This window comes from Gasterosteus aculeatus, chromosome 6 (genome assembly GCF_964276395.1).
Source record: "Gasterosteus aculeatus chromosome 6, fGasAcu3.hap1.1, whole genome shotgun sequence".
Taxonomy (NCBI): domain Eukaryota; kingdom Metazoa; phylum Chordata; class Actinopteri; order Perciformes; family Gasterosteidae; genus Gasterosteus; species Gasterosteus aculeatus.
In genome coordinates this window covers 19,961,011-19,985,910 of record NC_135693.1, presented here as the reverse complement: position 1 = coordinate 19,985,910, position 24,900 = coordinate 19,961,011, and the positions used below count along the sequence as shown (strand labels likewise).

Here is a 24,900-nt window from a genome sequence, read left to right as displayed (position 1 = left end):
AGAGGAGCAGACGAAGGACGAGGAGCCGGAGGAGGAGGAGGCGCTGAATGGAAAAGATGAGGAGGAGCAGCGCATTGCTGAGATGGGACGTCCCATGCTGGGAGACCACGTCAAGCTGGAGGTCATCATCGAGGAGTCGTATGAGTTCAAGGTGAGGCGTGTGTGTGTGTGTCTGTGAGTGTGTGTGTGTGTGTGTGTGTGTGTGTGTGTGTGCGTGTGTGTCACTGCAAAGACTTTGATTGAAGGACGGAGGGATTGAGGACAGAAGGAGTGAACAACCTGAGTTTACATTTCTATATTTATATTAAATAGAATTTGGGAAGCTGGTCCCAAATGTCACATGATGAAATGAGGCGTCTCACGTTGTCCTCTGCAGAACACCGTGGACAAGCTGATAAAGAAGACCAACCTGGCGCTGCTGGTTGGAACCAACAGCTGGAGGGACCAGTTCATCGAAGCCATCACTGTGAGCGCAGGTACGGCCAGTGTGTGTGTGTGTGTCTGTGTGTGTCTGTGTGTGTGTGTGTGTGTGTGTGTGTGTCTCACATCGTTTCCATGTGTGAGGGCTCATCGTCAGACGGAGAACATTTAACAATCGTGGGATGAAGTAATGGACGAGTCTCGGTCCATCGGGGGGCAGCGGCTCTTTGCGGCGGGACGGAACTCAAATACACAAATGTTTTCACCAGATGAATTCGGCATCTGTAAGCTAACGAGGCTGCAACCAGCTTAGCTTATCTTATTTTAGCTTAGCTTAGCTTAAAGGCTGGAAACAGATGGGAACAGCTAGCCTGGTCTGTAATCTAGAGGTGGGGGCATTTCGCTCTTCTCTCGCTATATGCTAAGCTAGTCTGTAACCTCATGCTGCACAATGAACTTCTACTATATGACGTCATTGTGGCTCCATCTGTTTGGATACTAATTAATAATCATTTAGACTTTTTATTTTAGCTTTGTGTGACGTCGCCTCGAGTAACTTTAGTTCCTATCTGCCGCTGTTGCCCATGGGACCGTTTTAAATGTAACAGGAAGTCTGCGATGAACCCAAACGGTGTGATTCATGAATATTATAAGAATGTGTGTGTGTTAGTCAGCCTGTCGGCCCCTTTGTTGCCGAACTGATGCCATTAACGAAAAGGCTTCTCTTATCTTGGATTAGCATGTGTGCACACACACACGCACACACACACGCACACACACACACACACGCACACACACACGCACACACACACACACACAGTTTTCGTCTCAGATCTGCTGACTGGAGCTCGGTTGGTTCAGAGGTTCAGAAGCCGATTGGCTGCTTGCCCATCAGACTGGCAGCTGATTGGACGGCTGATTTCTGTCTCCCGCTGAGAGGAAACACAAGCAGACGTTTGATGCTGAAGGAGCCGCGGCGTCTGAATCTGAAGAAGGTGGAGTGAACGTCACTGAGCCTCCATCCGTTAAAAGCAGCCGGCTGCAGATGTCTGACGCTGTGCTGCTGAGGGGACACGTCCTGTTGTGTCTCCGTCTCTCGCCCGATGTCAGCTGGGATTGACTTCAGCCCCCCGAGACGCTGCGTGAAGGATGAGCGGCTTGAAGATGGACGGATGGAAGTGTCTCTGACTCTTCTGCCTGTAACATGTGAAAAGAGGAGGGGGGGGGTAAACATGACGGAGGACCATTACGTTTTACACGTACTTCACATCGAACTCTTAACACAGACTCACACCTTCAAAACACAATCACAATCAGACGAGCTGATGGACCCTCTTCACTCCACACACACAGTTAGACTGCGTGAGTCAAAGCTCCCAGCAGTTAGACGCCCAGTGCCTTGCTCAAGGGAACTTAGAAGGACATGAAAATACCGTTTCTGATTAAAGTATGAATGAGTGAATGTGGAGCCAGTTTGTTCCATAGGGACACAAAGATGCTCTCAGAGAGGGACGTCTTTTTATTTCACATTTCATCAGAACGACACTAACGAGACGCACAAGCTGTAGATGAATGACGGGACACTTCCCATCATGCACTGGGTGTGTGATGTTCTTTCCTTCCTTTGAGTCAGTGCGTGTGTGTGTGTGACAGTGTGTGTGCGTGTGTGACAGTGTGTGTGCGTGTGTGAAGACTGACGTGTTTTTATCCTCTCTGTCTTCTTCTGTAACAGAAAGTGATTTACGTTTTTTTTTGGAGCAAGTTTTCTGCACAGCAGCTCATTCGTCCACATCAGTTTCAAGCTGTGTGTGTGTGTGTGTGTGTGTGTGTGTGTGTGTGTGTGTGTGTGTGTGTGCCTATTAGTCCCCAGAGCGCATAGCGTATCACTTGACGCACACAGACACACACTGCTCGCCCTGCAGCACAAAGAGATGAGCTGCAGTCTCACATCTGCTCTGACCTATGAGGACGCAGACACACACACACACACACATAGACAACACCTCAGCAGTGTGAGGGAGACAGTATCGATATGTGTGTGTGTGTGTGTTGAGTGAGCAGCTACCTGATTAGCATCAGATGCTAACGGATGTCGCGTGGTTCCGTCCTCCGGAGAAGCAGAGATGGCCGACTCCCACCAGGGGGCATCGGGGGAGGGACAGCAGGCCGGGGGGGGGGGGGGGGGGGAGACTTAGAGGGATGAAGCAAAGAAGCGACCGAGAATACTCAGTTATATAAAAGCAGACACTGCATTGACGTGCACTGCATTCACGTGCACTGCATTCACGTGCACTGTTCCACACAGTAGAAACCTGCCGTCACAGTGATTAAGGGGAACCGTAAACCTTTTATAGTTTAGATCACAGGTGTCAAACTCAAGGCCGCCGCATGACTTTGCTATTGTGACAATTACAGAAAGACATAAATAGCGTTTCTAAAAAACGTAGCTGCTTTTCCTAAAACGTCCACTGGGGGTCGCTCTCGGTGCGCGAGCGCAGGCGTTGGACCAGTGGGACCCGGTCGATCACCAACGCCGTGCCGGTCGATCACCAAAGAAAAATCCTGTGAGGTGACCACGCACGAGAGGCTTGTTGCTCCCGGTGTGCAGCGCTCGGTTACCGCTACTGCTCGTAGTTGTTATTATTATAGGAGGTGAGGGGGGGGGGATCTGGTACGTCGGTCTGGTCCACTTGGGATCAGTGGGCCCAAACCGAGCCCCCTCTCACCTGTCACTGTGTATACATTTTTGATTGACCCCCCCGCCCCCCCTCCCTCCCCAGGTGAGGATGACGACGACGATGAGTGCGGCGAGGAGAAGCTGCCGTCGTGTTTCGACTACGTCATGCACTTCCTCACCGTCTTCTGGAAGGTTCTGTTCGCCTTCGTCCCGCCAACCGACTACTGGAGCGGGTGGGCCTGCTTCGTGGTCTCCATCTGTATGATCGGGCTGCTCACCGCGGTCATCGGTAGGACCCCCCCACCCCCCCAACGTGAACCTTCACCCCTTCATCCCTCATTAGGAGGAGCATTCATTGACATCTTGTAGAGGTCTAATGTTCTCTGGTGTCTCCTCTCAGGCGATCTGGCCTCTCACTTCGGCTGCACCGTCGGCCTGAAGGACTCCGTCACAGCGGTGGTGTTCGTTGCCTTGGGAACGTCCGTACCAGGTGAGAGGCGGCGTCTTCTCATCCTCTCGTACTCACACGACAGTGGCCCTGAAGGTCCTGCTGTTAGACCGCTCTCCTCAGGAGGTCTGAGCTCCTCAGCCACTCCGCCACAGAGTAAAACCTCCACGTCTTTAAGTCCTCTCCTGTTCTCGGTTCCTCCCGTTCTCCCTCTGAGCAGAACCTTCAGAACATCACCAAGGTCCATTCAAGTAGCAGTCACGTGACACAGCAGCAGCATGTAAATGTGCCCTTGGAGATGTTTGAATATATATATATATGTGTGTATATGTATATATATCGAAGGAGGTCCTTCTGAAAAGGAACGATGGAATTTTTTAGCTAACAGGAAAATAAATTAATCTTCTAACCGATTATGAAACAGTCACCTAAATTAAATTATATTATATGTATTAAATTATATTATATACAAAACCATCAGTGAAAGTTATTTAAATTAATTAAAAAAAGTGTGATTTAACTTGACATGGTCTCACACACACACACACACACACACACACACACACACACACACACACACTTGCACTGGGAGCTATTGCTATTAGCATATAGCTATCCGTCATCCCAGGCTCAGGTGGTCACTGCCTCCCATTTAGGGAGCTCAGGGGGAAAGAAACTAATGTATTTCATACCATCATACACACATATATAGACTTTCATACACACACACACACACACACACACACACACACACACAGCTGCTTATGATACAGAAATACACACATGACCACACAACGAGTTGAGCTGCAGAAAGGAAACAAAGTGGTTCGGCCTTTGTGAGGCTTTCAGGCTTGTTAACAGAGCCTCCCATGGCCGACACACACACACACACACACACACACACACACACACACACACACACACACACACACACACACACACACACACACAAACACAAACACACACTCTTAAGCCCATCAGAGCTGTGAAGCTTTAAGGTGTATGGGGAGATCTATCCTCCCCCTCCTCTTCCTCCTCCTCCTCCTCCTCCTCCTCTATTACATCACCAGCGTCGCCTCTCACTGTCTCCGCTGATAAAAGCAGGACGCCTCATGAGACCAACGAGGGGACAATAGCGAGGACACGAGCGATACCAGCTGACCTCATGTGGTCCTCATGTGGTCCTCATGTGGTCCTCATGTGGTCCTCATGTGGTCCTCTCTCTCTCTCAATGAGGGGCTGCTGTAGTCTGGCAACCAGGAGAGTTATTATTCTACCATCAGGGTGTAAACAGATCACCCCCCCCCCCAACAGAAGAATAGCATCATCAGGTTTACAATGTTTACTGAGGGAATAAATGAAGAGAGAAGTAGAGTCAGTAGAGTCGCCCCCTGCTGGTCACCACATAGAATGCAGCTTTAACTCTAGAAGCTTTGACTGAAACTTCTTGGAAAGCTTGAATGTTCCTGCTTTTTCTCCCTCAGACACTTTTGCCAGCAAGGTGGCCGCTACCCAGGATCAGTATGCAGACGCATCCATCGGTAACGTGACGGGCTCCAACGCCGTCAACGTGTTCCTGGGCATCGGGGTGAGTCCCGCCCACCTACGCTGGTCATACTGGGGAATTCAACCGTGTGAGTGTTGCCGTTACTCAGTCGTTGTGCCCCCCCCCCCCCCCCCCCCCCCCAGGTGGCCTGGTCCATCGCCGCCATCTACCACAGCAGCAAGGGGGAGGAGTTCAGGGTGGACCCGGGCAAGCTGGCCTTCTCCGTCACGCTCTTCACCATCTTCGCCTTCATCGCCGTCGGCACGCTGATGTACCGACGGCGGCCGGAGATCGGCGGGGAGCTGGGGGGGCCGCGGACGGCGAAGGTGGTGACCACCATGCTGTTCGTCAGCCTGTGGCTGCTCTACATCCTGTTCTCCTCGCTGGAGGCCTACTGCCACATCACGGGCTTCTAGGAGGGGGGGGGGGACACGGGAGGCGTGAAACCATCGATCTATCACTGCCTCCCTTTACGCAATAGATTGATTGACAGGTGAATGGATGTACAGACGGAGAAATGGACGACGCATTGGAGCAGACGGAGACAGCGTGGACGGAGAGACGAGTCCGGAGAGCGAGAGGAGAGAAGAAGAAGAGTAATAAAATAAGGAATAGTTTTTGTTGTGTTGATCTATAAATCCAAACCAATCAGGTTGTTCTTAACCCGCCGTGTTAAATACATTAAACTAATCGACCAGGCGCACGCAAGACGAGCGCCGCGTCCTCCAACCGTACTCCCGTCTCCAACCACAGCAAGAGACCCTGGAGGACACGTCAGGGCGTCCCTGCATGGCCGGACGCTCAGACGGAGGACACACCGCCGCCACTGTTAAGCCACTACAAGCCGCGTGCGTCCGCGTGCGTTTCTGTGCTCGTGTGTCGAGGGAAAGACGGTCGAGTCCTGTGAACAAAATACGACCAAAAAAAAAAAAAAGCAAAAAAACGGCTCGTCTTGCCGAGACGGACGGCGCCTTCTCTTCGGAGGGAGGGCGCATTCGATTCGAGCACCAGGTGCGACCTGCAGGTCCGTTGCCCTTGTGAATGTCTGCAGCTCTGCACGCTAGATGTGGCGGACTGGAGGTCCTGACGGATCAAGAAGGGTTCGTGTGCTTTTACCTTTAATGAGCTCTACCGTTTAAAACTGTTATCATTGCATAAATATCTGGGTTCTGTGTGTTTGAGATCGCCGCATCACGTGTCAGTTGTACCTATTGCAATATTTTTAAAACTTAGGCTCCGCCCTCTGTGCGAGCTCATTGGACGCCTCGGTCGCGGTCCCGAGGCCCGTTGGTTGACTCCACTTTGTGTCGTTGTCCCCGTGTGTCTTCAGCGCTGTGAAGCGTTCGTTAAAGTGAACCCGATACCGGAAAGCTGCGACTGTCGCGCTCCCTTTACGATAGCGGCAATAACGTGGGGGGGGGGTCTATCGGTGAGAAGCGTGGCGGCTCACCTCGTCTCTTCTAGAAAACTGCGGGGCGACGGATTTAAAATCTGTTTTTTAGGTCTTAAGCTTCTAGTTAAAAGAAACCTCATCAAGTGCTGCGATGGTGAAAATGTTAACAAGTAAACTGCAAAGACAAAAGGAGCCTTTAGGAGAACGACCCACCTTTCATTTGTCAGTCGTTTATGCTCAAACTAACTCTATAGCCGTCGTAAATAAGAGTATAAATCTTAAGGCCATATATGTCGACGGCCAGAGAGGTTTGAGCTGCAGACTGTTCTCTCCTACCTTCATCTTACTTTGGTCCTTCTCAATGTCCATCCATGTCGGCTCAGTGGCTCTATATGCATCTCCTGCTGACGCTGGGTTTTATTTAAATTGATGTGTAATATAATAAGTAGTATTTTAGATGTCCTGCGTGAAGTGAGTAGTCTGGGTTGGACGTGACGCCTTTAGACTTCTCTTCAGTGAGAGAGCAGAGCCCTGGTTGGAGGACTTTGGCAAATTAATTCAAATCTGAAACGCGTCTTTGGGCTTTTGTTTCCGGCCCAACAAGTCGTGCGTCTGGAACTGAGGATTTCAGCCGGCCTTTTGAGACAGCGCCGTTAGGCTGGTGGGACTGCAGTGTGACTGAGGGGCTCCTCGTATTTGCCAAACTGCACAAAGCAGGGCTCTCCGTAGAGGTTCTGCCTGAAGGCCTCAGAGTGGCGTTTTACCCGTTTTAAGAGCGGAAATCTTTCTAACAGAAACGTACAACCAGCAGTCCCACCTGTAAAGGGGTTTTCTAACCAACTGATCTTTTTCTTAAAACACCAAATATGAATCACGTGTCATTGACGCTCTGGAAGGAGACTTTGATGTTGTTAGAACCAGAATCTTTCTATTTAAATTTGTATGCATTTGTCTCTTCACTGGCATGGAGCTTAAGGTTTATACACTGTAAAAAGTTATGCTAGCTTGCGCAAAAAAAAGAAAACAACAAAAATAAATACCACAACGGGAGCGTTTGTTTGTAGAGACGTAGTTTATCTCTGAATCACGCTGGAGTCTTACCTGCAGTAACGTGGAGGTTTGCATCCAGTTAGTTTGCTGCCCAACATTTCGTTTCATTGGTGGGGGGCTAGTTAGCTGTTTTTGCTACCTCGTCTTTCTTGGCGAAAATTGGATCAAAACTAAGCTAACGGCTAACGGCGGATCTGGCCCTGAGGCGGAGGTCCGGGTGGAGGTCCGCTTGCTTCGCCCGCTTATTTTCCGGCTCGAGAGTTCCCTTCAGCCCTGGTTTGAAGGGTCAAAGGTCGGCCAGGCCGCTGCTGTAAATACAACAACCGAGAGGCGGCGGAGGAGCAGGCTGCACGCTGCATATTGTGTTTCTTCTTCTGTGGTGGGGGTGGGGAGAGGGCGGGGTTTTAAATGAAGGACCCGTTGGTGTTTTTGTTGATGGGTGTAAACGGTGTTGAAGTTGAAGCCGATGAGCCTCGTTCACTTCGTCACCTGCTGAGGAAAAAAATAACAATGAAGTCTGAAGGACAGACCACGCTCCCGCCCCGCCCCCACCTCAAGCCCCTCCCCCCACGCTGGTACGAGCCCAGCAACGCCATCATCGCTACGGCGACTCGGGGGCTGCAACAAATTACCGGAGCCTCCCCCCCGCCCTTCAAAGTGACATCTGATACGAGCAATGTGAACGGATGACAGTGAGGAAGACGAGGAAGAAGAACCTTAATGATAAACAACAAAAAAAATGAAGTTACAGCCATAAATTGATTTCTGGGTCAGTGGATTAAACGGACATTGCTGCCCAGCGTGTATTGTTGTGGTGTCTTATCTGTCCCCCGTCCCCCGAGTCTCTCCATACTGGAATGTGGACCCTGTGCATGGATGATAACGTGTCTGTAAATACTTGTAGAGAATCGGATCCCAGACGTGGACACAAAAACTAAAACAATGGTTTGAATGTTTTCTGTTCATCTTTTAACCTGTTTTTTCTTTCTTTTATTTAAAATGAAGACGTAAGTTTGTGTTTGTTAAAAGGCAATATCTGCTGTTACTGAAGGTGAGATATAACAGAGTTATGTATCTTAAATAAATCATCTATACGGGAGCTGCATGGATTATTTGTACAAGAAAACGCACACATGCTGCTTCTAATAGCGAGGAAATACTGTATGTACATCTAAAGTTACTTTATCATTACAGAAATGATTATAATAATACTATTGTGTATATATACTGTACAGTGCTGTGGGGAGGTGGAGATTATCCCTACATATTTATTAAGAGAACACACAACACTCAACAATGACACATATTGCCTTTTAAATGGAACAATAACCAACAGTTATGATGAAACAACCAAGATTAATTTTCCTTTTTGTTTTTGTTCCTCACCGCCGTGTCTCTTTGTGTATATGTGTGTGTGTGTGTGTGTGTGTGTGTGTGTGTTTGTGTTTATTTAGTTTCTATTATTTCTGTTGAACACCTGGTTGGAGGGAAGTTGTCGTGTGTTGCCACTAACTGTGATTGCTCTCATGGTACTTCAAATGAAACCAATAAAATCAAGTTTGGGATACGCAGTTTTACCCTTTCTGGTGTGTGTGTGTGTGTGTGTGTGTGTGTGTGTACCTCGTCCTCCTTGCAGACTGAAGGACATCAGACTCTTTGTGTTTGCCGGTTTCAGAATGAATTCATTGTGTCAGTTTGTGTTGCTGCTGCTTCTCTCTTTAACACACACACGTAAATATATTCGTACATTTAGCAGTTGGAGGAGATAAATGGATCCATTTGTATTTAAAGAGAAAAGACCCTTCAAAAGACAGAAGAGAAGCTGTTTAACTAATGGACAGATTCACTTCTCTTAGTGGATTAAACAATACAACATACTCACAGGTCTGTTATATTAGTCACTGTTTCCTCCCCAGAAAAAGTGTGCACATATATATGTATATATATATATATATATATATATATATATATATATATGTCTACGCTTTCTTTTGTCTTGTATACATACAAAAGAGTGGCAAAGCGGGATGGTGGTACCTCTCTTCAAAAAGGGTTAGGGTTAGATTGTGAGCCTATTACAGGGGTATCACACCACTCAGCCTCCCCGGTGAAGTCTACTCCAAGGTGCTGGAAAGGAGGGTTCGGCCGATAGTCAAACTAAGGACTGAAGAGGAACAATGCGGTTTCCGTCCTGGTCGTGGAACGACTGACCAGCTCTTTACTCTTTCAGGAATCATGGACTCCAGGTCACTGTATGTTGTGTTTTGTGGACCTGGAGAAGGCGTATGACCAGGTCCCCCGAGAGATAATGTGGGAGGTGCTGCGGGAGTAGGGAGTGGGGGTCCCTACTTGGGGCCATCCAATCCCTGTACGCCCAAAGCGAGAGCCGTGTTCGGGTGCACGGCCGTACGTCAGAGGCGTTTCCGGTGGGGGTTGGCCTCCGCCAGGCTGCGCCTTGTCGCCAATCTTGTTGGTTGCGTTCATGGACAAGATATTGAGGCGTAGTCGGGGGGAGGAGGGTCTACAGTTTGGGGTGCTGCGGATTTCATCGTCGCTTTTTGCAGATGATGTGGTCCTAATGGCATCTTCTGTCTATGACCTCCAACTCTCACTGGAGCGGTTCACAGCTCTTTGAAAGTGCGGCAGCGAGAGAGAAATGGCCCAAAAACGAATGGGCGAACAACCTTGTGCCTTTTTTGACCGGCGAAGCTCGCAAAGCCTGACGAGACCTTTCAGCGGCAGATGCCGTAAAGTTACGATAAGGTAAAGACTGTCATCATAGCTCAGTATGGACTTAGCGTCCCCGCCAAAGCACAGCGAGTGCATGACTGGCGCTACGACCCTGCCCTCCCGGTCTGGCCACAGGTGGTGGGGCTAGTCCGTCACACCAGGAGCTGGCTAGAAGAAGGGCCGCCCACAGTGGACAGAGTGGTGATTAACCGGTGTATACGAGGCCTGCCAAATGACTCCAAGAGGTATGCCGCCCAGCAGGGGCCTCTCAGTGAGGACACATAACAAGTAGCCTTGTTAGAAAATCACCGGGGGATGGTTAGTCTGATGCGGTCAGAAAATAACACGCCAAACAACTCTAAAGCCAAGGCAGAGAGAGAGAGATGGTAGGCAAAGCTGTCAGATCCAGTCTGACCACCCTCTGGCTGGTCCGGACCGGCTACAAGACGAACCCAGTGGCCTCCTCCAATCCCGCGATGTTTTTCTTCTGGCAGAGAGGGCAGAGGCCGATGCCGACAGCCGGGACTACCGATAACAAAGGCCTCTCCTGCCACCACCTCCCTACCTGTTGGCCCCATGAGAGAGCCCCAGCCCCAAAGTGTCCAGTGAGGATTGCTGGGAGAGACACAGAGGCACTCTTACTCCGAAAGCATGGTCTCTCTTGTTAGACCGCAATTCGCCAGCGCCCCCTGGGGTGAAGAGATGGCAGTGTCCTGCATCCATGGGGACACCCCGAAGTATCCAACCTCCAAAATCCATCACTCCTGGAGGACGATTCACGCTGCAGGTCGGGGTCGGTTCAGCCCCCTGTTCTCCTGCTACTGGCCAGCCGGGGACCAAAGAGTTCTGTTCATCTTTTAACCTGTTTTTTGTTTCCTTTACTTAAAATGAAGAAGTTTGTGTTTGTTAAAAGGCAATTTCTGCTGTTGCTGAAGGTGAGAAATGACTTACAAGATTCCTGCTCACATATTTTATCTTAACAGATTTTAGCAGTAAGTGTGTGGGGGGGGGGGGGGCACCAGCACCGGGCTTCACCCCAGCTGTGGAGTTGGTCCTTGTTTTAAACCAAGGCAGTGATGTGATGGGGGGATTCAGGGTGGGACAGATACTGACTGCCCCACCTGCAGAAACCTCTTCATACATGCTACATTCTCCAGCACATAAACACAATGTATACGGAATATGTGGAAATCCTCTTTGATGTGACACATTCTTCTGTGCAGGGAAGGAAATAAAGATGTGAGCCAAAGACACACTTCTGACAGTACAACAAATAGTGCCTTTATTTACAGGTTCGGCTTATGAAAATATGTTATGTTCGTTGTTGTCCTCCTCACTGCGCACGTCAGTTTCGCCCACCAGAAGACAACGGAACAACTGTTAAACACGTTTGTTTGGGATCAGAGCGGCAGCTGATTTAACACACGAGACTCCAGGATTAACGTTAGCCTGGCCGTTAGCATGCTAGCTGCACAGAATAAATCACCATGGATTTAACTCAACCAGTCCAAGCTAAATCCATCCAGGATAAGGGCCCGGTTTTTCAAAAGTAATCCACTAGGATTTTGGATAACGGATTGGATCAAATCTTGAAAATGGATTTTTCAAAAGAAAAAACTGATTACATAATCGGATTAGATCACGTAACCCAATGTTGGTTTAGATCCGGATCAAACCTTTAGTTTGGGTTTTTCAGAACTTTTTTGTAGGATTTGGATCACTTTGATCCAATAAATCTGGATTAAACTGATCCCATCAGAAGGGTGGATTCAGCGTGGATTTCATGCCCAAAATGTAATGAAAACTTTAACATTGTATCAAACAATACTATATTTGGATCATGCAGTATCTTACAAGATATCCTATTTATTCATAAGGTTTTAATTTTATTTGTTCATCCGTCAGGCTGCAGTGATTAGGTAGACTTTAACGTATGCAGCCTTTCAGTATCGGCCTACAGCAAAGTAAGAGTTTGGCCTCATAAAATAATCCCCCAAACAGCTGTCAAAATTGACCAAAAACAATACATTTTATTCTGTATATATATATATATTCATCACAATCGAAAATATTTGTGTTTTTAGAATATTTATTAGTGATGCATGCAATGATTACAGAATAACCAATAAAATGCAAAGAATGGCAATCACTGATTTTTGAAATCCAAAACAAATCCGAATCAGAAATAGTGTCTAACTATCGCGTCCCTTGTTGCACGTCCTGTTTGCTCGTTCTGGCAGAGGAACAACTGACTCTGACCAAACTGCAGCAAACCAAGGCCAGACTTGAGATCCAGAAGAACCTGCAAGATGCTGCAGATTGTTTCGGGTGTCAAATCGTATTCCTTGACAGAGAAGCGTTTTGTTCCTCTAAACAATATAAACTCTCCATGCGTGTTTGAGTAGACCATCTAGATTACAATACATCAGTAGAATACACAAAGTTTTTTGGGTCTCAGATCTTGAATAAATGAATACATTTCAGCCAGTGGCCCATTTTCCAATTTGGTTTCTCAGCTAAATAATGGAAGAAGGAATCGTACAGATTGTCCGAGTCAGATGTCAGTCTACAGCTTCTCTGACTCCTGTCACTCAAACACATTTCCATAACTCTCGTTGTCCTTTTTATAGTCCCAGAGAGTCTACAGATTCAGGAATGTCCCCAAAGAAGCACAGAGGGGAAAAGTCCCCTTCAAAGCCTCTGAGGACACAAGTCACCAAGTGTCCACCTCACGGCTTCTCTTCTTTCACACAACTGCTGTCACCTTTCAGTACAGCGCTCCACCACATTGTTATGTTACAGCCTTATTCCAAAATGGATTCAATTCATTATGTTCCTCATCATTCTACACACAACAACCCATAAGGACAAAGTGAAAACTGTTTTTTGCAAATCTGTTAAAAATAAAGAACAAAAACATAACATGTACATAAGTATGACACTGAAAATGTAGCTCAGGTGCTTCCTGTTTCCACTGATCATCCTTCAGATGTTTCTACAACTTGATGGACACCTGTGCTAAATTCAGTTGATTGGACATGATTGAGAAAGACACACACCGGTCTATACAAGGTAAAGATATATGTTGAGTAAAAACAAAAAACACCTGCACATATGTTGGTGTGTCAATAAGAATGACTTTATACCTCTTATAATAGCGGGTTAAACAGATAGGTAAAAATACACGTGTCATCTGTACACCGTAATATGCTGATTGTATTCCTTTACAAGGGTTACTCTTATTTATAAGGATAAAATAGGGACATTAAAATGATACAAGTTAAAATCATCTCAATAACAATTAGATGTTCTTATTTTGATCATTACAAACAATCCTTGAAATAATCAGCATGAATGCAAATGAAGAACACACAAATGACAATTTATCATACAGATGCATTTGGCTTATATTGGAGGAGACATGAGACCTTTTTTATCTTTTTGAACATTGTTACACAAAGATTAAGATTAAACCCTAATTAGGACCAAATGATGATCTATTGATTCCTCCACAGAGGAAACGAGCACAGCAACATTAAATCACACCTCCATCTGCAACACCACAAGTCCCAGAGAGCTGTGGACCCCCAGAGTCCAGACCAGCTCAGGTACCCCTCACCTGCATCTACACGAACCTGTGCGACATCATTTACGGACTGAATCTCATGGTGAGCAGAGAGGAAGGTTCTCCAGCAGGAGGAGACTCTCCCTCCTACAGAGAACAAAGAGACACTGAGGAACCAGAACGGAACCAGAACCCGGGATAAAGAGGTTCAGTGAATGTGGTGCTGAAGGTGTGGAGGTGGATCAGTGTGTCAGAGGAGACTCTGTAGAAGGACAGAGAGCCAGCAGGACAGTCCACATACACTGCTACTCTACCAGAGGAGGAGGAGGAGGAGGAGGAGGAGGGGGTGGTGTAGGTTTCTGTCTCATTGTGATGGACAGAGTAACCTTCATGACGGCATCTCAGACTCCAGGACTGATCACTTCTTCCAAACCAACAGTCTCCACTGCCTCCTTTCCTCATGATTCCTCCGTAACTCACTGATACATCAACGTTTCCTCTCCACTCGACCTCCCAGTAACAGCGACCAGTCAGACCAGTTCTACACAGCAGCTGAGCCCTGATGTCAAATCTGTCTGAATGATCAGGATACGACTGATCCTCCCCCACATGTGTCACCTTCCTGTTGTTGTCAGACAGTTTGAGGTGTTTGTGTACTGTGTTTGTGTCAATTGTGAGTTCACAGGAATCTGATGAGAGAACAAGACACAATACAGCTGCAGTTATTAATCATGTGTTCATCTACTGACACGTTGATGATGACATCACAGAGGTGAATGAGTGATGTCACAGTGTGAAGATGGTTGAATCTTCATGAATCAAAGCACACTTACACTTCCTCAGACCTGGTGTCAACCATCGGACTCCATCAGGCTCCACCCTGAAAGGAGGAGGGGGGTCAGAGCAGCATGGACATTACATCACTACTTTGAAACCACAATAAGTCATCGACGTCGTCAACTGGCCAGCGTTTGATTGCAGTGTGACGAGGAGTAAAGAAGGGCGACAAATCACTCGAAATTCGAGTGACCTTGCGAGGTTAATCTCGCACTCGCAGGTGTTTTCTACGCGCTCGCTGTTGTTCTTTTTGACAGTATATAATTACATATATATAATTATATAGTTTGAGGTCAGCTCGGTGTGTCAGGGTCTCATTAACCAGGCTGACAGAGGAAAGGTTTCCAGCTCCTCTACAGACTGATGGTCTGTGGCTGCAGCCTCTTCATACCTGAGAGTCTCCAGTCTCCAGTGTGGATCCTCCAGTGCAGCAGACAGCAGCGTGACTCCTGAGTCTCCTGGATGATTGTAGCTCAGGTCCAGCTCTCTCAGATGGGAGGGGGTGGAGCTCAGAGCCGAGGCCAGAGAAGAACAGCCTTCCTCTGTGATCAGACAGCCTGACAGCCTGCAGACACACAACACAACACACACGTCACATGATCTGAGGGAGCCGTGAGGACTAGAAGGTCACTGCAGGACGGAGATATTGTCTCCTACTGAGGGGTCACATTAACATGGTTACTGACTGGTTTCCACTCAAACACACAAACACCCAATAATCTACATCAACATCTGATAATGATGACTGAACTCCAATATTTATATTTGTATCATTAATAAATAAACTCTACAACATGTTTATGCAGATATTTGAAGATGTTTGATGTAAATCATGCAAGCAGAAATAATCTTACGATGTAAACAAAGACATTGATTGAATCCTGACCTGAGAGTCTCCAGGTCACAGTGTGGACTCTCTAGTCCAGCAGACAAGAGCTTCACTCCTGAATCCTGCAGGTTGTTGTTACTCAGATCCAGATCTCTCAGACTGGAGGACTGAGAGCTGAGGACTGAGGACAGAACGTCACAGCTTCTCTCTGAGAGGTTACAGCCGCTCAGTCTGATGAGACAAGAAGAAACAACATCTGTGTTCAAATTAAATCGTCTTTGATGAGGAGTTTGAACTCAAATAAAATCCGTAAGAGAAGAAACCAAGAAAACGTGTTCAGTATAATTGTTTTAAAGAAATCAGGATATATCTTTATGTTGTTTAGAGTTAAATACAAGTGAGGCTTCTCTGTCCTCTTCCTTGTTTAAAATGAAGATAAAGCACAAACAAATCAACAAACAAATAAAGTGTAAATGAGAAATGAAACATCCATAAATGAAATATGACCAATAAGTAGAAAAGACTGCAGCATGTTTACGTTCTGATGTATGAATCTGACTCTCTGTACTTACAGAACTTTGTTGGAGGCTTTGACCACCGGCAGCAGCCTCAGAAGAGCCTCCTCTGAAGCAGAGTATTTCTTCAGGTCAAACACCTCCAGATCTTCTCCTGATGACAGTAAGATGAAGACCAGAGCTGACCACTGAGCAGGAGACAGTTTATCCGTGGAGAGACGTCCTGAACTAAGGGACTGTTGGATCTTCTCCACTAGAGAACCATCATTCAGTTCATTCAGACAGTGGAACAGATTGATGCTTTTCTCTGGAGACACATTCTCACTGATCTTCTCCTTGATGTACTGGACTGTTCTCTGACTGGTCTGTGAGCGACTTCCTGTCTGTGTCAGCAGACCTCGCAGGAGAGTCTGATTGGTCTCCAGGGAAAGACCCAGGAGGAAGCGGAGGAACAAGTCCAGGTGTCCATTAGGACTCTGTAAGGCCTCGTCCACAGCACTCTGGTAGAGACGCTTTGGTTCAGGTTTGTCTCCAAAGACTACAGACCGTCGGGAGGTTGTTTGTTCTTCTGACAGCAGATTGACACCAGAGCTGAAGAAGGTCAGATGGACATGAAGAGCAGCCAGAAACTCCTGAACACTCAGATGGACGAAGCAGAAGACCTTGTCCTGGTACAGTCCTCTCTCCTCTCTGAAGATCTGAGTGAACACTCCTGAGTACACTGAGGCTGCTCTGATATCGATGCCACACTCTGTCAGGTCGGATTCATAGAAGATCAGGTTGCCTTTCTGCAGCTGATCAAAGGCCAGTTTTCCCAGAGACTCGATCATCTTCCTGCTCTCTGGACTCCAGTGTGGATCCGTCTCAGCTCCTCCGTCGTACTTGACCTTCTTCACTTTGGACTGAACCACCAGGAAGTGGATGTACATCTCAGTCAGGCTCTTGGGCAGCTCTCCTCCCTCTCTGGTCTTCAACACCTCCTCCACAACTGTAGCAGTGATCCAGCAGAAGACTGGGATGTGGCACATGATGTGGAGGCTTCGTGAGGTCTGGATGTGAGAGATGATCCTGCTGGCCTGCTCCTCATATCTGAACCGCTTCCTGAAGTACTTCTCCTTCTGGGGGTCAGTGAACCCTCTGACCTCTGTCACCATGCCGACACACTCAGAAGGGATCTGATTGGCTGCTGCAGGTCGTGTGGTGATCCAAAGGCGAGCAGACGGAAGCAGCTTCCCCCTGATGAGGTTTGTGAGGAGCACATCCACTGAGGAGATCTCTGTGACATCAGTCAGGATCTCGTTGTTGTGGAAGTCCAGAGGAAGTCGACACTCATCCAGACCGTCAAAGATGAACACGACCTGGAACTCTTCAAACCTGCAGATTCCTGCTGCTCTGGTTTCACTGAAGAAGTGATGAACAAGTCCCACCAAGCTGAACTTCTTCTCTCTCAGCACATTCAGCTCTCTGAAGGTGAATAGAAATGTGAACTGTATGTCCTGGTGGTCTTTGTCTTCAGCCCAGTCCAGAGTGAACTTCTGTGTTAAGACTGTTTTCCCAATGCCAGCCACTCCCTTAGTCATCACGGTTCTGATTGGTTCCTCTCCTCCAGCTGAGGCTTTGAGGAGGTCTTCTAGTCTGATGGTTGTTTCTGGTCTGGCTGGTCTCCAGGATGCTGTTTCAATCTGTCTGACCTCATGTTCTTGATTGACCTCTGCAGTCCCTCCCTCTGTGATGTAGAGCTCTGTGTAGATCTCATTCAGAAGGGTTGGGTTTCCTGCTTTAGCGATGCCCTCAAACACACGCTGGAACTTCTTCTTCAGGTGGGATTTGAGTTCACGCTGACAAACTGCAACAAGAAGTCCTGAATGAAGAAAGAAGATCAATGAGTCAAATAATAGATTTCAACATGTCCTTTCCTCAGAGAATGACTATGAATATATTCTGTCCGTCTCTTGAGACATTAGTGAAGGTCTCATTCATCAGCATGGTAAGTCTGTAGAGAAATCCTCTTACTGCTCTGCAGACGCTCAGCCAGCTCCTCTGAGCTCTCCTGGTCCTCTCTGTGGAGGAACATGAACCATCAGCTCACATGGTGTTTGTACCATCAAAACCAATACAACATTAGTTAAAGATATTTGCTTCTGTCATGATTGATCACCATGAAAACCAGATTCTGAATATGTCGATAACGGACACGCAGTTTAATAGTTGAGTGACAGTTATCAGTTTCATCAGTTTTTAGTTCTTACTGAGGGCCATAAAAACAACGTCTCCAGACCTCTGTGTAATGTAGATGGATTTTTAAGTTGCTTCGTGACCATTGTTTTCGTTCGGCCAACTTTGCTGTAATGTTTAGTTGTGTAGGGTCAAAGATGACCAGCAGGTGTCACCATCTCACCACTAGGGGGGTGTCTGTGCATCGTACATGCGCTTCCGTGGGAAAGAAGAAGAAGAACGGCTGACGGAGACTGACGTTGCACAGACACCACCACCATTAAAACGGTTTACGTTTATATGTATTTAAGGTGTCGGCTGTTGTTCACTGAGAGGAGGGCAACATCTGCATTTGGTACAAAGTCCTATGAAACTACTCTAAACCTCTGCATGGAGTCCAGGGACCACGTCAGCTGGTCCACAGAGTTTATTCTAATCACATGGTCAGTCAGGCTCAGGAATATCCTGATGTGGAGGAACTAGCTCACATTGTGTTTACATGTGAGGATGTTTACAGTTAATGATTCACACTTAAACACAAACAGACCAGTTAGATAAAGATAATGAGTTCTGTCATGATGGATCGTCATGGAAACAACACTTTAAACATTGAACGACCATTTCTTTCATTCATAACTGAGGATCAGAACAGTTCATCGGTTTCATTAGCCTTACCGTGGGTCATGAGAAGGGCGTCCATCTTTGAAGTTGATCGGCTCATCATTAGACTGATAACTCTTCATGGACACACAGCTGGGTCCAGATCCTCTCTGCTGATGTGAACTGAAAGAAACACTGAGTTTAGATCATCATTTAATCACGAAGCATCAGCTCACATGGTGTTTGTACCATCAACACCAATACAACATTAAAGATATTGGCTTCTGTCAAAACAACAGCCGCAAAGCTAAAAACCAGATGCTGAGGATGTTGATGGTGGACGGACAGTTTATTAGTTCAGTGACAGTCATCAGTTTCATCTGTTTTTAGTTCTTACTGAGGGCCATAAAAACAACGTCTCCAGACCTCTGTGTAATGTAGATGGATTTTTAAGTTGCTTCGTGACCATTGTTTTCGTTCGGCCAACTTTGCTGTAATGTTTAGTTGTGTAGGGTCAAAGATGACCAGCAGGTGTCACCATCTCACCACTAGGGGGGTGTCTGTGCATCGTACATGCGCTTCCGTGGGAAAGAAGAAGAAGAACGGCTGACGGAGACTGACGTTGCACAGACACCACCACCATTAAAACGGTTTACGTTTATATGTATTTAAGGTGTCGGCTGTTGTTCACTGAGAGGAGGGCAACATCTGCATTTGGTACAAAGTCCTATGAAACTACTCTAAACCTCTGCATGGAGTCCAGGGACCACGTCAGCTGGTCCACAGAGTTTATTCTAATCACATGGTCAGTCAGGCTCAGGAATATCCTGATGTGGAGGAACTAGCTCACATTGTGTTTACATGTGAGGATGTTTACAGTTAATGATTCACACTTAAACACAAACAGACCAGTTAGATAAAGATAATGAGTTCTGTCATGATGGATCGTCATGGAAACAACACTTTAAACATTGAACGACCATTTCTTTCATTCATAACTGAGCATCAGAACAGTTCATCGGTTTCATTAGCCTTACCGTGGGTCATGAGAAGGGCGTCCATCTTTGAAGTTGATCGGCTCATCATTAGACTGATAACTCTTCATGGACACACAGCTGGGTCCAGATCCTCTCTGCTGATGTGAACTGAAAGAAACACTGAGTTTAGATCATCATTTAATCACGAAGCATCAGCTCACATGGTGTTTGTACCATCAACACCAATACAACATTAAAGATATTGGCTTCTGTCAAAACAACAGCCGCAAAGCTAAAAACCAGATGCTGAGGATGTTGATGGTGGACGGACAGTTTATTAGTTGAGTGACAGTCATCAGTTTCATCTGTTTTTAGTTCTTACTGAGGGCCATAAAAACAACGTCTCCAGACCTCTGTGTAATGTAGATGGATTTTTAAGTTGCTTCGTGACCATTGTTTTCGTTCGGCCAACTTTGCTGTAATGTTTAGTTGTGTAGGGTCAAAGATGACCAGCAGGTGTCACCATCTCACCACTAGGGGGGTGTCTGTGCATCGTACATGCGCTTCCGTGGGAAAGAAGAAGAACGGCTGACGGGGACTGACGTTGCACAGACACCACCACCATTAAAACGGTTTACGTTTATATGTATTTAAGGTGTCGGCTGTTGTTCACTGAGAGGAGGGCAACATCTGCATTTGGTACAAAGTCCTATGAAACTACTCTAAACCTCTGCATGGAGTCCAGGGACCACGTCAGCTGGTCCACAGTTTATTCTAATCACATGGTCAGTCAGGCTCAGGAATATCCTGATGTGGAGGAACTAGCTCACATTGTGTTTACATGTGAGGATGTTTACAGTTAATGATTCACACTTAAACACAAACAGACCAGTTAGATAAAGATAATGAGTTCTGTCATGATGGATCGTCATGGAAACAACACTTTAAACATTGAACGACCATTTCTTTCATTCATAACTGAGCATCAGAACAGTTCATCGGTTTCATTAGCCTTACCGTGGGTCATGAGAACGCCGTCCATCTTTGAAGTTGATCGGCTCATCATTAGACTGATGACTCTTCATGGACACACAGCTGGGTTCAGGTCCAGATCCAGGTTCAGGATCAGGATCAGGTCCTGGTTGCTCATGGCTCCTGGTTAAACATGTAGAACCAGCGTCAAAGACGTTGGGACATGGAGGAGACTGGAGGACAGTTGGAGATGGTCCTCTCACCTCTGAGCTTTGGTCTGGCTGTCATGTTCTCCACACAGAGGAGGTTCAGAGGGACGGACGCCGTCCTCTGGGTCCTCACCCTGATTCATAGCAGAGTCCACACCTTCAGACCTTCACACCAACCTGCTGGGAGAGCTCACGTGTTCTTTATCTTCATCAGGACAAACACACAGAGCTCATCCACCTCAACACTAAAACTGAGGCAAACGTGATTTCAATCCCCTTTATTGTGAGTGTTTGTGTAATAATGTGTGTGGCTCTACCAGAAATCAGAAATATCAGTACACTGCGAATACGGAACGGCAATAAGTACTACAGCAGTCGGTCGGTCTCTCTCCAGTGATTGAGACAATAAAATGAATTAAAGTTGTACAGTACCGACATCGAACGCTCCGAACGGCAAATAATCAAACCAGTGCATAAAGCTGTTGTAGCCGGTCTATTTTATTCATGCAAGTTAGTCAGTAGTCAGACGCACGTCCAGCCGCAAAGCTGGTTTTTTTAATTTTTTTTAAACATTTGATGTTAAAAAAACCTATTTGAATATATATTCAAATATAGAATATTTGTTGACAGCCCCAGTCTACAGCGAACTATAAGTGCAAATCACTTTATCGATGGCTTTCGCTACTGGTTTCTAGACCTACTGGTTTCCCTACTGATAATCAAAAGTTCTGTTCATGGGCTTAGTTGGGGGTTCGCTGTCTAGTCTTGATTTAAGACTGCAGAAAACCCATGTTGATCGATTTGATCTGCTAATGCTAGCATGCTAGCTCGGGGCCCACCGACGTCTTCCATCATGTCAACACTCAGTTGACGTCCCTCAGCCAGCCTTCTTTTGCACACGGCTCTGTGGTCTGTTCTGAATGTTAGATGTAGACACGCCCCCTGATTTGCATATAAGAACGTGAAATGAAAAACGGCATTATGAAATAAAAGACTTTGGAAATGAAAAGTGGCTTCATGAAATAAATGTACCATGAAATAATTAAATGTATTTAATATTTGTATTTATTGCCTCATTTATTTATTTGAAATGCATATTTCATGTATTTACGTATTTATTCATTTATTTAATTTTGACTAAAACGGCAGAACGAGGGACCGACCACTTCTGTACTTTGCTCTAAAATGGCGTCGCTTCCGTGTTACAGTGACGGTGCCGCGCCCCACCGACACACACACACACACACACACACACACACACACACACACACACACACACCGTGTCAGTGGTATCTGAAGTGCGCAGTTTCGGTTTAGCTGCTGCGCTTCAATCGGCAAAAACAAAAAGTCATTTACCAAAGTTTAAACGGCTCGTTTTCGGCTTCGAACAATAAAACCGGGAAAACAACGATTTCCGTTTACTGGTTTTTGATTTTAAACGAGCGAAACAAACAAACGAGGTACTTCCGTGTTTCTCCATTAGACGGTAAAAAAAACACTTTGAAACGGTTCACGGCCCGTTAACACACAAACACACACTAAAGTACACGCCGTGTATCACGGGACTTACTCACAGCTCTCTGAACACTTTAAAGATGTTAAAGTGAAACTCTGGTGACTTTCTGACGACTCGTCGTCATCTTCTTCTTCTTCTTCTTCTTCTAACGTTATCGGCGGTGAATAGTCAATAATTGGCGCGTTACCGCCACCAGCTGGTCAGGAGTGTGGATCGCGAGGTCTAGTTAGTACTTTACATGAAAAGATAAAATAGTTATTTTGCATAATGTTCACTAATGTTCGTCTTCAGAGGTCTTCATCCGCGTCTTTCTGCTCATGTTTGTGACGTTGCAGAATCACATGTTCTATTGTTTCCTGTTGCTCACAATAGTCACATGTTGCTGTTTACGTTTTGTTCTAATCAGCTGTTCAGACCAGCGTGTCCATGTTCCTGTTTCCTCTCATTTACACTCTGCACTAAAACCACCGTCCTTTTCTCTCTTCCCATTTCATCCTCTTTGATCCAAACTCACATGAATACGAATACAACATCGGGGTGTCTGTTCTACTTCCTGGACGGCTGTAAACTGACTGAGGAAGCTAATGTTGTCCTCCGTGGTCTTGTGTCCTCTCCCCGCTGTGCTGCTGACATTATTGCCTGTGTACACTGATGACCTGTTTTAATGTCACATTCTGGAACAACAAACGCAACGCAACTCCCACCGTGTTTCCTAAATGCTTTGATGCGTCAGTGAGAACCTGATTTCACTGTGGTACTTGTCCATGTGTGCATGTCTGCATCAGGACGTGTCCACGGGGCTGTTGTTGGTAACGAGACTGTTGGACTGAAGTTTAAAGCATGTCAACGTGCTGCTGTCCATCCAAAGCTTCTTGTTTCTCAGAAAGGTCTAAACGTTTCCTGTGCAATTAATAACGTGCTTTCAAATACGTTGACGCAGGTCACAAGCCAGCCACCCAAATAGGCCTCATAATACGGCAATTCTTTCCCCAATTGGAGATGAATAAGTGATTATATTCATACGTTTACGCTCTGCGATGCTTCGTGTCACGTCTGACCGAAAAATTGTTCTGGAGAAAGACGAACGTCCTTTTCCTTCTTTAAACCCTGTTAACAAGAGACGTCATTATAAACGCTCATCCTGTAAATGTCGTGTTTTACCAGGTGAACATGATCACTCGTCTTCCAGCAGATGGCGCTGTGCTGTTTCTCCTCTTGATGTCCTTCAGAGTCCAGAAGTCAGTGAAACAGACCAGTAAGGTGACACACTGGTTACCATGGAAACACGGGAAAGCTCTCTCCTGATGGACGGTTCACTTCACCATGTGATCAGTTAGTAAAAGGTCGACTACAAGCTGCTGATCAATGAGAGAAAAACTGAAGACTGAAGAAAACAAACACAGTCACAACAAAGTGACTAAATGTGTTTAAAGCAGCTGAATAAATGAACATGAAGCTTCGTGGACTTAAAGGACTGAAGCAGCAGGTGAGACAAACAGAGTCTCTCAGGTGTGTTTCAGGAACAAAGGCCCAGGTGGGCTCTGTGGTCCCTGCTGGGTCCTAGTGCCCCTCCGTCTGCTACCTTCCCCTCCTCATCAGTAACAGTCCTCACAGACCCCAGATCAGACTGAGCTCCTCTTCTTCATCATTCAGACCAACAGCAGCTCCTCTCTGCCTGCTCACACAGGCGCCATCTTGTTTCCCAGCTTTAAACAATCACACGTCCACGACCATCGATGATCATTCATCCAATCACAGCTCCACTTACTGATCTTGTAGACATGAAGTTCCTCAGTGAGCAGCTCTCTTCTGTCCTCAGCAGGTCCGTGTAGAAAAGGAGCTCCGTGCTTCACTTCAGCTTCCAGGTGACGCAGCTTGTTAGAGCTTGTTGTTCTTCATCACAGAGGGTGTGTCCTCACGTCACCAGCAAAGTATGCAGGCTGACTGGTCGACTGAGTCTGAGCTGTTTTTACTGGGTAAAATGTCCTCGTGCACATAGAATAGAATAGAAGTACTTTATTGATCCCTGAGGGTAAATTCAAGAACAGAACAGAATCCTCCTCACTGCTCAAACAAGGATCAAAACCAGCATCTGTGTTAAGTTGTTCCTGTTTTTACTATCTTTAACTTTGTTTTGCTGGCTCTGTGGCACTCTGAGATCTTTTGATGAAGAGTGTGTTATATATAAAATGTATTATTATTATTATTATTGCTATGAGACTGGATGCTGTTGTTGGACCAGATGGTTCAGAGGACCCGTGCACGCCCCTCTTTGTCTCCTGGTCTTCTTCTACATGTAGACTAGTACGTGATGAAGCAGAAACCTTTGTAACAAATGTAGTGAAGAGTTTATATTGAATAAAAACATCCACTAAGACAAAAGAGTCTGAGCTGAGAATGTT

The 24,900-nt window shown here is 46.4% G+C and overlaps 2 protein-coding genes across 9 annotated transcripts in view; one reads left to right on the top strand and one right to left on the bottom strand.

Annotated features, from left to right (window-relative positions):
* The window catches only part of slc8a1b (solute carrier family 8 member 1b), a 44,823-nt gene extending 39,127 nt beyond the window's left edge, over window positions 1-5,696 (top strand). For all 3 annotated transcript variants that reach the window (XM_078104313.1, XM_078104314.1, XM_078104312.1), the window contains exons 6-11: window positions 3-151; window positions 377-476; window positions 3,201-3,386; window positions 3,498-3,587; window positions 5,030-5,133; window positions 5,235-5,696. In XM_078104313.1, the coding sequence (XP_077960439.1) occupies window positions 3-151; window positions 377-476; window positions 3,201-3,386; window positions 3,498-3,587; window positions 5,030-5,133; window positions 5,235-5,507 (902 nt within the window). In that variant the 3' untranslated portion in view covers window positions 5,508-5,696. The remainder of the gene's footprint in view (window positions 1-2; window positions 152-376; window positions 477-3,200; window positions 3,387-3,497; window positions 3,588-5,029; window positions 5,134-5,234) is intronic.
* Window positions 5,697-12,335: 6,639 nt separating this feature from the next.
* LOC120821084 (protein NLRC3) lies at window positions 12,336-24,483 on the bottom strand. 6 transcript variants are annotated; one of them, XM_078104280.1, is made up of 12 exons: window positions 24,267-24,408; window positions 22,557-22,730; window positions 21,037-21,162; window positions 20,819-20,956; window positions 19,862-19,969; window positions 18,900-19,007; window positions 18,024-18,070; window positions 16,068-17,871; window positions 15,553-15,726; window positions 15,058-15,231; window positions 14,663-14,709; window positions 12,336-14,518 (listed from the first exon to the last, which is right to left on the bottom strand). In XM_078104280.1, the coding sequence occupies exons 3-12, from the start codon at window positions 21,123-21,125 to the stop codon at window positions 13,977-13,979; spliced, it is 3,231 nt and encodes a 1,076-aa protein (XP_077960406.1). In that variant the 5' UTR covers window positions 21,126-21,162; window positions 22,557-22,730; window positions 24,267-24,408; the 3' UTR covers window positions 12,336-13,976. The 6 variants fall into 6 exon arrangements, with proteins under 6 accessions (XP_077960406.1, XP_077960405.1, XP_077960409.1 ...); XM_078104279.1 differs by lacking the exon at window positions 22,557-22,730 and having other exon boundaries at window positions 24,267-24,483; XM_078104283.1 differs by lacking the exon at window positions 22,557-22,730 and having other exon boundaries at window positions 21,037-21,159; window positions 24,267-24,405.
* Between the last annotated feature and the right edge of the window lie 417 nt (window positions 24,484-24,900).